At 41.2% G+C, this 14,551-nt stretch overlaps 1 protein-coding gene across 1 annotated transcript in view; it reads right to left on the reverse strand.

Moving 5' to 3' along the window:
- Window positions 1–14,551, reverse strand: part of EDC4 (enhancer of mRNA decapping 4) — a 223,359-nt gene that overhangs the window by 59,268 nt on the left and 149,540 nt on the right. Inside the window, exons 21-22 of the mRNA XM_040328833.1 lie at window positions 11,459–11,639; window positions 7,849–8,004 (exon numbers count right to left, since the gene is read on the reverse strand). Coding sequence (XP_040184767.1) covers window positions 7,849–8,004; window positions 11,459–11,639 — 337 coding nt within the window. The remainder of the gene's footprint in view (window positions 1–7,848; window positions 8,005–11,458; window positions 11,640–14,551) is intronic.

Consider the following 14,551-nt stretch of genomic DNA (forward strand, 5'->3'; position numbering starts at 1 on the left):
GGGTACTTTCGCCTTCAGAACTGACTTAATTTTTAAAAGCATAGATTCAATATGGTGTTGGACAAGGGCAGCAACAATACTGAGGTAGGCTGTGGCATTTAAACAATGTTAAACTGGTACTAAAGAGACCCAAATGGTGACAAGAAAATATCCCACACACCATTACACCACCACTAGCAGCCTGAACCGTTGATACCAGGCAGGATGGATCCATGCTTTTATGTTTACAAATTCTGGCCCTACCATCTGAATGTCGCAGCTGAAATCGAGACCCATCAAACTAGGCAATGTTTTTCCAATCTTCTATTGTCCAAATTTGGTGAGCCCGTGCAAATTGTAGCTTCAGTTTCCTATTCTTAACCAACAACAGGAGTGGCACCCGGTGTGGCCTTCAGGCGCTGTAGCCCATCTGCTTCAAGGTTCGATGTGTTGTGCAGTCAGAGATGGTATTCAGCATACCTTGGTTGTAACCAGTGGTTAAGTTACTCTGAAAACCCTAGAGATGGTTGTGTGTGAAAATCCCATTAGACCAGCAGTTTTTAAAATACTCAGATTCTGATGCTCGGATTGAACTTCTGCAAGTCATGTTCGCCGCGTCTAGATGCCTAAATGCATTAAGTTGCTGCCATATGATTGGCTGTTTATCAATGCAACTGACCAGATTTAGGGGTCAAGATTACGGCGGATGTGGTAGACTACATGTCCCTTAATCTGGCACCGCTCTTGATTTTTTTCAAGCAGAAGGTCCAGGCCTGGCAAAAACTCCCTTTGTCACTTATAGGAAGGGTTAACTTATTGAAAATGAAAATCCCCCCAGTCATACTATATTTTTTGCAGAATGCTCCCATATGGACCCCCAAGTCCTTTTTAAAAAATTGGACGGTCTTACTAGCTCGTTTCTGTGGGCTCCTAAACAGTCCAGAATAGGACTGAAAGTCTTACAGGAACTATGGGGGGGGGGGGGGGGGGGGGGGGGTTTGGCCTTACCGGATTGGCGGAAGTATTGTGTAGCTGGACAAATGGTGTTTGTTCATAGGTGGCTGACCTCACAATGGGGACTCGGCCACGGTTCTGGAAGCGGCACACTTGGGCTCCTATGAGTCCCTGCAGTTGGCCATACACAGGAGGTGTCATGAGAGGAGGCGGTTGGAATAGCGTGTCCCAGTTACCAGGGTCTCTCTCCTTCCACTCCGCTTAAAACCAGACACGACCTACCTAATCCACAATACTTTAGGTATATCCAGTAACGCCATGCGTTTCAATCGCAATTCAAAAATAGGACCATTGAATCCTTCCCCTCTGACTTTGAGAATTTGCAGACGACGGATGACCATCCCAAGATGCTCTGTTTCCTACAAGGAATTGTTCAAAACTAGGCCGAAGGGAGTGCACAAGTCTAGAGAACGGTGGGAGGCTGAGGTCCCGGACAGGATATTCAGGGAGAGGACTGGGATGACATGTGGGCACATCCGTTTCAACATATTTTGGAACTGTCCTCAGTTTAAACAGTTTTGTTTGGAGGTCAGCTCCTGTATATCAGCGGTTCTGATGACTCCAGTGTGCCTCCTGGGTTTGGTTAAGGAGGTAGTCCTGTCTCGGTCCCATAGAACTCTTCTCAACATCCTCTTGTTCTATGGGAGGAAGGCCATTTTGCTGCGGTGACGCAGACCAGGGGCACCCGCTTTGCGCTTCTGGAAGGGGCTGGTCAATTCTATGATGCCATACTATAAGTCGACGTACTCATCTAAAGGCTGCAGAAAGAAATTCGACAGTGTGGCAGACATGGTACTACTATGATTTGACTGTAGGTTAACACCTGCAGATGGGGGGGATGGCTGAATTGTGTCACTTGAATCCAGTGGTTCTGCTGAACGACTGGGTGCTCCGCCTTTAGATTCTGGCCAAAGTGATCAGTGGGGCAGGATTGTTGCATCCGGATGACTCATTGGGGAAGGGGGAGAGGGAACTGAGCAAGGGGGTTGTGGGGGAGTTTTCCATTATAGTCAGTCAGTAGCTTGTTTTATACAGGTAAAAAGGTCACCAATGTAAAAAGCAGAAACATGCCTGTAATGTTCCTAAAAAGAAGCTCATGTACTTTTTTGAGCGTCAGACATTTTGCTTCAGGCAACAAAACACTCAGATGTGAACAGGGGCCATTTAAATGAATAGAATTTTGCTTGTTGGGCATTTTGGAACTTTTGAGAGGAGCGCTTTACAAATGTTTTACAAGCTGAAAATGCCCAGGTTTGAATGCAGCCTAAAAAATAGGTAATTTTTGAAGAATGGAAAAAGAGATGTTGCAAAATGTTGCCAACTTGTTCATTCCGTGCCTAGAAGACTTGATGCTGTCCTTACAAATCATGGAGGTCATAAAAAATACTAGTCATTTTCGTTGTGGTGTGTATTCACCCTGCTAAAAGGTACAGACTGACCTTGCCGCATTTAGGGGCCAGTGGACAAGGGCATGTATTGTAAAATCTTGGATGAGAACCTTCGAACCTCATCCAGAAGACTGAAGATGGGTCATGGATGAGTCTTTAATCACTTCTGCCCCGGACCATATTGCTGGTCAATGACCAAGCCACTTTTTGCGATTCGGCACTGCGTCGCTTTAACTGACAATTCCGCAGTCGTGCAACGATTTTTTTCCTCAGTTTAGGCCGATACGTATTCTTGACCATGTTTAAAAAAAAATAAAAAAATCGCAAGAAGCGTTTGATTGGTTTGCGCAAAAGTTATAGCGTTTACAAAATAGGGGATAGTTTTATGGCATTTTTATTATTTTTTTTTACCATTAATGGCGGCGATCAGCGATTTTTATCGGTAGTGCGACATTATGGCGGACACTTCGGACACATTTTTGGGACCATTAGAATTTTTATAGCAATCAGTGCTATAAAAATGCATTGATTACTATAAAAACGCCACTGGCAGGGAAGGGGTTAACACTAGGGGGCAAGGAAGGGGTTAAGTATGTTCCCTGGGTGTGTTCTAACTGAAGGGGGGGGGTGGACTGACTAGGGGAAATGACTAATCGCTGTTCATACATTGTATGAACAGACGTGTCAGGCATTTCTCTCCGACAGGACCGGAAGCTGTGTGTTTACGTGTAACGAGTGATCACGGGAGCCCGGCGGGTTGGCTGCTCGCCGAGGTGACGTAATATTACGTGATTTCGCCCAGCAGAGCCGACCTGCCACCGTAAAACTGCGGCGGCTGGTCGGCAAGTGGTTAAGCATTACAATGGCCCAAAACATACCGCCAAGGCAACAAAGGAGTGGCTCAAGAAGAACATTAAAGTTATGGAGTAGCCCAGCAAGTCTTCAGACCTTAAGCCTATAGAAAATTTATGGAGGAAGCTGAAACTTCGCGTTGCCAAGCAAATGGCAAGAAAACTTAAGGATTTAGAGAAGATATGTGAAGAGTGGACCAAAATCCATCCTAAGATATGTGCAAAGCTGGTCACCAACTACAAGAAATGTCTTACCTCTGCCAACAAGGGTTTTGACACCAAGTACCAAGTCACCTTTTACTTGGGGATCAAATACTTATTTTACTCACTGAACTGCAACTCAATTTATAACATTTGTATCATGTGTTTTTTTTTTCTGGATTTTTAGATGATATTCTATCATTTAAAATGCACCTATGATAAACATTACAGACCCTTTATTTCTTTGTAAGTGAGCAAACTTACAAAATCTGCAGGGGATCAAATCATTTTTATCACCACTGTATACAGTAAACACACATTTAACATGCAGCACCCTTTTAGTCCTTGGATGTAGTGGCTGCATTCGTTTTCTATTTCAAGAGCATTTTCATGAACAAAACTGTCTGAGAGCTACCAGTAAAAAATATCAATATTCTAAATACCGTACTCAATCAGCTGCTGGCACTGATCACATCCCAGATGTTCGTGCTTAATCAAAAAATATAAATAATGCCACGCTATTTATAGTGTAGGGCTGCTGTTCTTGACAGTAGGTCCTTTTGTTAGTATAGGCATTAAGTTAGACAGTGAGTACAGCATTGTATAGGGCTACAGCATGATGGCGTGTCCTCGGGCTACAAGAAAATGGCCACCGTTATACCATTTAATACAGACTTAGCAGCCGTTCAATCACAATCTCCCAAACCAAGTTTGGTGTCTCGTGGATATTTTTGGAGCACCATTACAAGGTTTTGATAATTTATTTATATTCATAAGGAATTTAAGGATTTATCATGGAATGTGGTTTCACTTATAAATTAATGTGTTGATGCATGCACTTATTAGCAATTTATTCACTTTATTTATATTTGCATACCAATTTTGTCATGTTGTTAGTAACATGGATTTGGTTAAGATAAGTATAGCACGACACTATTTATAATAAGCATTTTCAGCAAGTCAAAAAAAAAACGTGGGAGGTGCCTCACATGTGATGTTAAGCCACAAGTCAGCCTGACCGATTGGACGTGCTGGCTGGTTGTAACACATGCTGTGTAATTCCGTCAAAATTGTAAGTGTGATTTTATCATTTTATTAACACTTTGTGGATTTTCCTCTGCACTTTAACTTCTTCCATGGAGTCAATCTTTGCCTAGGAGAGTGTGGTGTATATGGCTGCTATGCAGCAAGGCATTGGATGACCACCTTGTGGAATCAGAACAGCTGGTAAGGAGACAATTTAACCAATACCGGGCACTCCCCCCCCCCCCTTCCTGCCCAAGACATCTTTAAGCTTTTAGCGCTGCCACACTTTGAAAAACAATTGCCGTCATACAACATTTTTATAATTTTCTTCCCACAAATAGAGCATTCTTTTGGTGGTATTTGATCAATTTTTTGGTTAACTTAAAAAACTGATGGGCACCGATAGGCGGCACAGATGGGGTGGTACTGACAGGCATTACTGATGGGCATCTGAAGGGCACTGACAGGCGTTACTGATGGGGCCTTGTCTGGCAGCTGATGGGCATTGTTGTGGCACATCTGATGGGGGCTGTGCTGACAATCAATGTGCTAATTATTGGTGCAGAACCCCTCTGACAGGGAGAGCCACCGATTGGCTCTCCCCGTCAGTGCCAACTGAGGAAAGCCATTTATCGGCACTTTATGGTTCACGCTGTGATCAGTCACAACTGATCATATGAGAAGGAGCCTCAGTCAGAGGCTCCTTACCTAGATCGGAGTTGCAGTGTGTAAGGCTGACACACAGCGACACTGATCACCGTGACGCGTCACGGCTAGGTATTCTGAAAGTTGTCATTGACGACCAGTCAGGATTACAGAACCACTGCCCAGACATCATTCTGCTATAGGCCAGGCTTAATGACTTGTGGCAATTCCTTTTGGGAGCACCCTTTCTTCAGTGATGCACATTATTATCATTCCTTCACGGCAAAGAGGCACTATTGAAGTTTAGAAAATCTGAGCACCTTTTTGCAAAAAATTATATATATATATATATATATATATATATATATATATATATATATATATATATATATATATATATATATATATATATATATATATATATATATATATATATATATATATATATATATATATATACACACACACACACACACACACACACACACAGTATTATATATATATATATATATATATATATATATATATATATATATATATATATATACACATATATATATATACACACACACACACACACACATATATACATATATGCATACATACACACACACACATTTATTGCAACTCTTATGTGCTTTATTCTCTTATACCTAGCAAAAGGTTAGTGCACTTTTTATTGTTTGGTTGGAGCTTGTTACATATCCTACTTGGACTGGTGATTTAAATGGTGCGGTCCGTTTGATCTTACCGAGTTTTTATTGCATTTGTTTTACTTTTGTCACCAAGATTTACAGGTTTTTTTTGCAAGTGCATGATTAATTAGGGTTTTGTAAGTCAAAGAAATACTTGTTGATTCTTCCAGGTATGCAGTGTCATTGTCAATTCCTGCAAGCTGAACTGAAATCTCAAACAATGTTATCTTCCTTCTAAGCTATATTCTGTATATTACAAAATTACTCAACCCCCTATGTAAGAGAAATAAGGAGGAAGAAGTGTTTGTGGTCCAAATCGAGAGCGTGTCCTAGTGCGTCAATGCTGCTCCTAGTGCTGCTAAGGGGGTCCGCTTACTGTCCCTCAGACTTTAGGGGGTCTTGGCTGTGGCCAGGGGCAGTAGAAGATTTCCTGGCGTCAGCTGGAGTAGACAATGCTCTATTATTGGTATTAGTGGGAAGAAAAAAAGCTCCATTGTTTGGTGCCAGTGGGAGGAATTATGCCTCATTGTTGGCATCAGTGTGAGGAACAGTGCGTGCCTCATAGCAGTGGGAAAAATAGGGCCCAAAGGGCTAGATAACGACCATTGGTGTATATACTGAACTTTTGTCATTTGTATATTTATTATTTAGGAAGGTTGTGTCCCTTCTATATTCAAATGTCATCTCAGCCTGACTACATTCTACGATTGCACATTCCTCATAAGCTGGCCATAGACAGGCTGACATTTACCAGTTCAGCAGGGACCGGATACATTTTGATCTGTGTGTGGCCATCCCTGTTCGACAGATGTGGATCATTAGATCGACTTCTGTCCAAGGGACACACTGGAAAATATATAAATCAAAGGCTGCAGCCTCTGATCAGTGTATCCTGGCAACAGTATGAACCGTTTATTCACAGCTTTAGAATGTTTTACTTGATGGAAGTGAAGAAAACACGTCTTAAAATAAATATCTTCATCAAGAATAGGCACATGCATCAGGATCGACTTCTGCATTACCAAATGGTTGCACAGCATCAAGAGCAACCCTCCTATTACCTGCATGAACACGGTAGTCGGCTAAGGTTGCATATCAAATTTACACGTGATTACTTGAAAAATCACTAAATGTACTGTAAGCCATATCAGCCTTATCCTTTAAGTTTGCCTAAAGGAATTTTTGATCCTGATAATTTAAGAAGTAGGGCCATACTTTTGGCCCTACCTCTCCTGTGGGTCACAGGAGTGCACTTAGTTCTGCGCGCCGGTGACCCATCAGTTCAGCGGCACACCACATTTAAGGCTCGTACACATAATTTAACTTTAAGGCCATAATTGTCTGACGGACGTGTTGTGTCGGATAATCCGACCAGGTGTATGTTCAGACAATTGTTGGCTGAATTAACGACAACAAAAGTTGGCTGTTCATGCTCACCAATTGTTGGGCAATAAATCTGTTACGTCGGTTTATACGATCGTGTGTACACAAGTTCGTCCAACTAAAATCCAAAGTACAAACATGCATGCTCAGAACCAATGCTAAACATCAGACAACAATAGCAGAAGTTGCCCAAAGGGTGGTGGTAAAGAGCTGAAAAAACACATGATTTTGTGAATGTTGGCTGAAAATGTTGGGCCGGGTGTATGCAGTTCACGGCCAACGCCCTTTGGACCAAAATCCACGGAAAAGTCAGCTGGAAGTCCGATCGTGTTTGTATGAGGATTTAGGCTTTCCAGGTTTAGGATCCACCCAGAAACCGGACTGGCCCAAGAGCCTGAACTTGGTGCTCCCGTGAGCGCAGGAAGAGCTGAGCAGAGAACAGTCACTGAAGACCGAGAACTGAGCAATCAGCAGTATTTGATCGCTTAGTTATCAATCTTTGAGGCGGCATGGTGGAGATAAATGTACTATCACACCTATACTGCATCCACCTAGGTGGATTTTTCCTGGTTGTCTATTATATTCTGGTCAACCTGAGAACCACTAAACAAGATTAATAATTATAATACACTTGTGCAAAAAACACAACAAAAAAATATAACTCACATAATGGAACAGTCTTTTTAATTTCTTCCCGTATAGTTTTATCAAGGCGATTGTTAATTGAGCCAGAAATTGAATGCGAGAGCTGCTGAGAGAGGTATTCTTGTAGCTGACCATTTCGCTGCTGTCCATCACTTAAGATTCGATCTAATCTTCTTTCTAAGACATGAAATGTTAAGGATGTATATAGGATTATAATACATCAACACATTACGAACTTTATGCAAAATTTTAAAGAAACATCCACACCAGTGTGAAGGCCATGTAGTGTGATCTTACATGGACAAATAAAACATGCAGTTTGCCATACGCTTTTAAGGTCCTCCGAATGTACGTTCATAGAGAAAAATGCATGTGCTTTTTTTGTCTATTGACCGGCAGCAGAGGCCATTTTAAAAGAATTGCCATGTGTAATGCAACATACTAAAAACTGCACACAATTGTGAATAGGTCCTTAGAATGGATGGGTCACTAACACAACCCACTCACTTCACATTTTCATTTCTACTTTTGTTTCCGCTTTGGCAACATCCTGTCAGCAGTAAAGAAGGTGATGATGGATAAAATTATTGCATTAGATATTGTAATAAAATAGTGTTGCACTACCCAAACAACTAAACCATGTGCTTAGATTAAAATTACTACGACAAAATACATTTTAGTCGCCTTTAGTTACATGTATAGGTTTTGTAATAGTAATTTTATTTTGAGCACATTGTTTGGGTAGTGCTACACTAATTTATTCATTATGTTATTTCCTAGGTGGTGTGGAATAACTTTTTCTGTGTTGCTTGCAACCCACATTAGATAGGCAATTGACTGTGCAGATTGTCATTTATTTAATTGTTTTGATGCATTAGACATGTCACTATCTAACTAACATCGGCACAGGCAAGTTTTATGATACATAAGCATGGCAACCAAGGGACTAACTTGTAAAGTATATGTCAAGTTATAATGTAGGTGTATGGATGGGACATAGCTTAGTCCATTATTATTCAGGCCATTTACTGACTCTATAAGCCTTTTGGTAAAGGCACCCGACTCTTGCAATGTGAATAAGGCTTCTACTGGCTGAGGAGTTCCATAGTGGTTGGCAGTGTTTACTTAAAGCGGAGGTTCACCCTAAAAACATGTATATAACATTACATTCTGCATACTTCCAACACTTACAGTATGCTGTTTGTTTTTGTTGTACATACCGTATTATTGCCATTTTACACCCGGCTTCCGGGTACACACTCCTGCCGGAGTAGGCCTTCCTATGCAGAGGCGCAGTGTCATGTGGGACTTCGCCCAGATAATTTGATGTCTTGAGAAAAACTTCCCCTTGGCTGATAAGGCACGTCACGAGTTTCCGAAAGTAGCCCAACTGCGAGTCGGCTCTATACGGCGCCTGCACAGTCAGCTCTACACGGCTCCTAGTCGGTGCGCAGGCACCGTATAGAGCCGACTCGCAGTTCGGCTACTTTCAGAAACTTGTGCCTTATCTGCCGAGGGGAAGTTTTTCTCAAGACGTCAATCATCTGGGCGAAGTCCCACATGACACTGCACCTCTGGATAGGAACGCCTACTCCCGCGGGAGTGTGTACCTGGAAGCCGGGTGGAAAATAGCAATAATACGGTATGTACAGCAAAAAAACTAAAACAAACAGCATACTGTAAATGTTGGAAGTATGCAGAATGTAATGTTATATACATGTTTTTAGGGCGAACATCCGCTTTAAGTATAGCACTTTTATGGCTGTCACAGCAAAAAGGCAATAGATGACACAGGGAGAGCCAGTTCTAGTGTTTTGGGTTTAACAAGCATAGAGAGGATGTCACTACTTTAATCAAACATGGCAATTTTGTGATAGTTCAACCCATGGTGTGCTCTCTAATCATCCCGTTTTTTAATTTTATGTTGGTAGTTCAAATATGAAAATCTTTTTGATATTTAAACACTATTTTTTTTAGCATTGGAACAGCTTACGATGTCCTTTGCTTCTTTTCAACCGATTATTGTTAAAGGATAAGATCAGCTTCGGAACATGCTACATGTTTCAGCATCTGCAACGAACGCTGATCACCCCCGCCCCCTCTCCCTGTGACAGCGGGCAGGGAATCATCTGCCCACACCCACTGTCACAATTTAAAAGCAATGCGGCGCAGTCTCCTATGAATGGATAGACTTGGTACCATCAGGCATTGCTGCTGAAGGCTTGTAGTTCTCAATGAACTACGAGGGTGCTGGTGAACATTCTGGTTATTCAATGATTCTTCCTGCCCCCATGTTACTGCCTGTCTGTAGGATGTATGGGCAGACAGCTATACTGAGAGTATGCAGGAGGCTGATATTGCAACCGCAATCTGCTGATCGCAGACTTAGAAAAAAATTAATAAATCAAGTGTATTGATTTATTTTTTTCGAAGGGTGAACTTACCCTTTAAATTGATCTGACTCTGTCTTAATGACATTCATTAATGTATACATGTGATGTAACTCGCTTATAGCCATCAGAGAAGAATTGTAAATTTGAGATCGACAACTTGTCTTTGTTCTTTGCCACCGATATGGTATTGTTTATTTTATGTTCTACCATTGTTGCCTTGTAATCACTTATTTGAATTTTGTAAATTTGATATTATTTTGAAAAATATATAATTACAAAAAAAATTACTAAAAAAAGGATGGCACTAGGAGCCCAGTGGCGATGCAAGATAGGTGAATTTTCCCACAAATGAGCCACATTTGCCTAAAGAGCAGAGTGTACACAGATATGGAGGAAGTTCAGTAAGCATGTGTCTAGGCCTATCTAACCTTATAAAACGGTACTTCGTCCAGATTAAGATCTGATGAAAACAGAGATAAATAGAGCCGGAAATGGTGCTCGAAAAAGCAGAGCGCCTGTACAGCCCATGAAGGGATGAACGGTTCAGCTTTGGGTGCCGACATTGCAGGCGCCCTTGGGCAGCTAAGTGTCCTAATATTAAAAGTCAGCAGCTACAGTACTTGCTGCTGACTTAATTATGGGAGGGAAGGCTGGATGCATCAGATGACATAGATGTTATGGTCACAATAATTTAACCTTCCACCAAATTAAATAAGGGTTGTGTGTGCCCATTACCAGTAAACACACGTTTGCATGAAAACATGTTATACTTGTAGGTCTCCTGAAATATTCCTGTCAAAAACGAAATCAGTAACGTATACAAGATGTTTAATGATCTTAACAATTCCCCTTTTTAGAATGTGATATAAATGTTTTAATGGGAGGAAAAACAAACAGCCCCACAATCTAACCCAGTGTACCTCAATGCATACTTGGCTGCTCAAAATGCAGTGTTTATGTCTACACTGCAGAAGTCTTCTCTGGCACTGTTCGTACCTGCAAAGTAACTAACCATAGACTTGAAAGGAAGCATGCTCCTACAGCAGAGATGCTAGGTGTACAGCTCCATTCAAGTCTGTGTGGTTAATGCAGTGCTGGACAACAATTCTGCATCAAGGATGTAAACTTTGAGGGAGGTTATCACAGAAAGACAAGTATGAGTCCTTTAACATTTGCTGGGTAAATGTTCAACCTAAATAATAGCAAATAACTATGCCTAGAAAACTATGAAAAGATACGTTCTTGAGCCTGCTGTGTATCAATGACACGTTCCACATGTCCTTTGATGGAACTCTGAGTTGCATCTAAATGATCAGTCAGCCTTTGCATGAGATCCTGCTGATTCTGCCGAAGTTCAGAAAGTTCCCTCTGTTGGCTATATAGGAAAGCCATTAATTCTTCATGCTGCTCGAAGCTGGTCTGAAAAGGAAATCCACAATAAAAATAAATTTGTCTTGTGGAAGGAAGGCTTTCCTTAATTTAATCAAGACATGCTGTCAAAACATAGACCCAATAGTTGCCACTATCAATAGGGTGTCAGGTTTCAAATAATTCAGGAAAAAAATTTAAAGTATAAAATGTATTTTCAGTGAGTACACAATTTAAATTTTTTTTTTTTTTTTTTTACATATCTGTAAAATCCTTTTATTGGAAATATAATACAGGATGCCGGACCCAATCAAAACGGATAGGTTATATGCTGCATCTTCAGGTGACTGGACGCTGGCACAGCCACTCAAAGCTTCAGACATCCCATCACATAATCCCTTCCACCAAGGGGAAAATTCTGTACTGTACTCCAAGAACAGGACTTTACATGCGTTTAAAAATCCAATTGTCTTTAAAGTATAAGTACAGGACATGGGTCCTATACATAATGGATGAGATGTCCCAAAGCAGTAACTGAGGGGAGACTAACCAGTAGGTAACAACAATTTTATAACCAACGCACCTTTAAGAAAAAACATCCTCAAGCTTAAATATAGCCATACCGGAGACCAAAAAAAGATATCCGTCTTAAAAGGGAATACGTGTAAGGCGTCCAAGCTTTTAGCCACATGATTCTGTGCATGTGAATTGAGATTCGAGCCACTTTGGAAATGTATCGTATTACTTGTTTTAGGGCATCAACACAAAAGAGCAGAGCACAAGGCAATTGCTTAGTTAAGGTCTACTCCTGGATTATTATTATACAGTATAATCCAGGATCATGCTGGTTGTTGTACTGCCCTCGTCCAGTTAACTGACATTTTACAGGCAGAAATCATAGTGACAGCTGGTTCCAAGTGTCTATCTGCAGAATATTTGACTTAAAATGTTGGACATAGGGGTGGCTATTGACATAGTAAACTTGGATTTTGAAAAATCGTTTGACATAGTTTCCCACACGCGGCTAATGGGCAAAGTAAAGTCTACATGCTTGAAAAGATCAGTTTGTAAATTGATAGAAAACTGGCTAAAAGACCAAAATTCAGAGAGTAGTGGTTAATGATTCTTACTCTGAATGGTCCAAGGTCTTCAGTGGTGTACCCCAAGGTTCAGTGTTGGGACACTTACTTATTAATATATTTATAAATGATATAAAAGGTATGAAATTTAAAAGTACAATTTCAGTGTTTGCAGATGACACCAAGCTATACAGTGGAAAAACATCCTTACAGAACGACTCCAACTGACAAGCCAACCACAATGCACAGTTTAATTGGGCAACTATGTAGCAAATGAGGTTTAGTGTTGATAAATATAAAGTTATGCACTTGGGGGCTAAGAATATGCATGCATCATACATACTAGGGGGAGTATAACTGGAGAAAACAATGGTGGAGAAGGATCTGGATGTTTTGGTAGATCATAAGCTCAATAAATGGCATGCAATGCCAAGCTGCGGTTTCCAAAGCAAGCAAGGTCCTTTGTTGTAGTAAGAGAGGGAGACAGAGAGAAAGATACAGCAAGGGGAAAAAATAATTTTCTCCCTTGCCGATTTTGTAAGTTTGCCTGCTGACAAAGAAACAATCTGTCTATAAATGTAATGGCAGGTTTATTTACACAACGAGACAACAAAAATAACCAGAAAAAAAAAAAAAAACACATTTAAAAAAAGTTATAAATCGATTTGAAATTGTAATGAGTGAAAAAAGAATTTGATCCCATATCAAATCAGCAAGATTTCTGGCTCCCAGATGTCTTCTATACAGGTAATGAGCTGAGATTAGCATAGCGTATTATGAAGTAGTTACCTGAGATCGAAGCCCCTGCAGCCGACCGCGTTGCCTCCTCCTTCGCCACCATGTCTCCCGGAGTGACTTCCGGGTATCGTGGCTCCAGCGCGGTGACTGGCCGGAGCCGTGATGACGTCACAGCTGCGCATGTGCGTGGGAGCCGCCACTAACTGCATGACCCCATACACTGACGGCACGCTCAGTGCGCCTGCGCCATTGTCTATGGCGTGCATGCGCCGTAGACATCGGTGCTGTCTTTTTTGCAAATATCTCCTAAACTGTGTAGGTTTAGGAGATATTTGTTGCACCTACAGGTAAGCCTTAATCTAGGCTTAGGTATAAGTGGTCTGTAAGGGTTTACAACCACTTTAATGACTTGGACAGGATCTGCAAAAAGGAGTGGGACAAAATCCCTCCTGAGAAGTGTGTAAACCTGGTGGCCATGTCTGGCCTCTGTGATTGCCAACAAGGATTGCCACCAAATACTAAGTCATGTTTTGCGAAGGGGTCAAATACTTATTTCACCCATTAAAAATGTAAATCTATTTATTTATGTGTTTTTGTGGATTTTTGTCTCACGGTTAAAAAAAACTACCATTAAACTTATGTACTGATCATTTTTTTGTCAGTGGGCAAACGTACAAAATCGGCAGGGGGAACAAATACTTCTTTCCCTCACTGTATCATTTTGCCCCTGTACAAATCATTAGTAAAACCTCATCTGGAATATGCAGTTCAGTTTTGGGCACCTGTTCACAAAAAGGATATCCCACAGATCTGGTGGAATGGGTGCGTAAAAGTACAGGGGAAGATTTTTCTTTGTGAACGTAAGCTCTTGTGATAAGATTCATCATCCATTGAGCAATGGTGGACTTTGAGGCAGGGTCTCCCTTGCAAGGTCGTGAAGACAGGACAAAGAGGGAATACAGCCGTCAGTTTGGAGTAGCTTTGAGGTATATTCTAATGGCTTTGACTACATCCAGACAATGTAGAGTGATGTCCTGCTGGTAAGCATCAACAAAAAATTAGGATGGTAGAACGATGTCCTCATTAAGGTGAAATATCACAGGGGATAAACAGAGCAGCGCAGGTACGAGTTCCACTGGACCCGCA

This window comes from Rana temporaria, chromosome 11, assembly GCF_905171775.1.
Source record: "Rana temporaria chromosome 11, aRanTem1.1, whole genome shotgun sequence".
In the NCBI taxonomy this organism is placed as follows: Eukaryota; Metazoa; Chordata; class Amphibia; order Anura; family Ranidae; genus Rana; species Rana temporaria.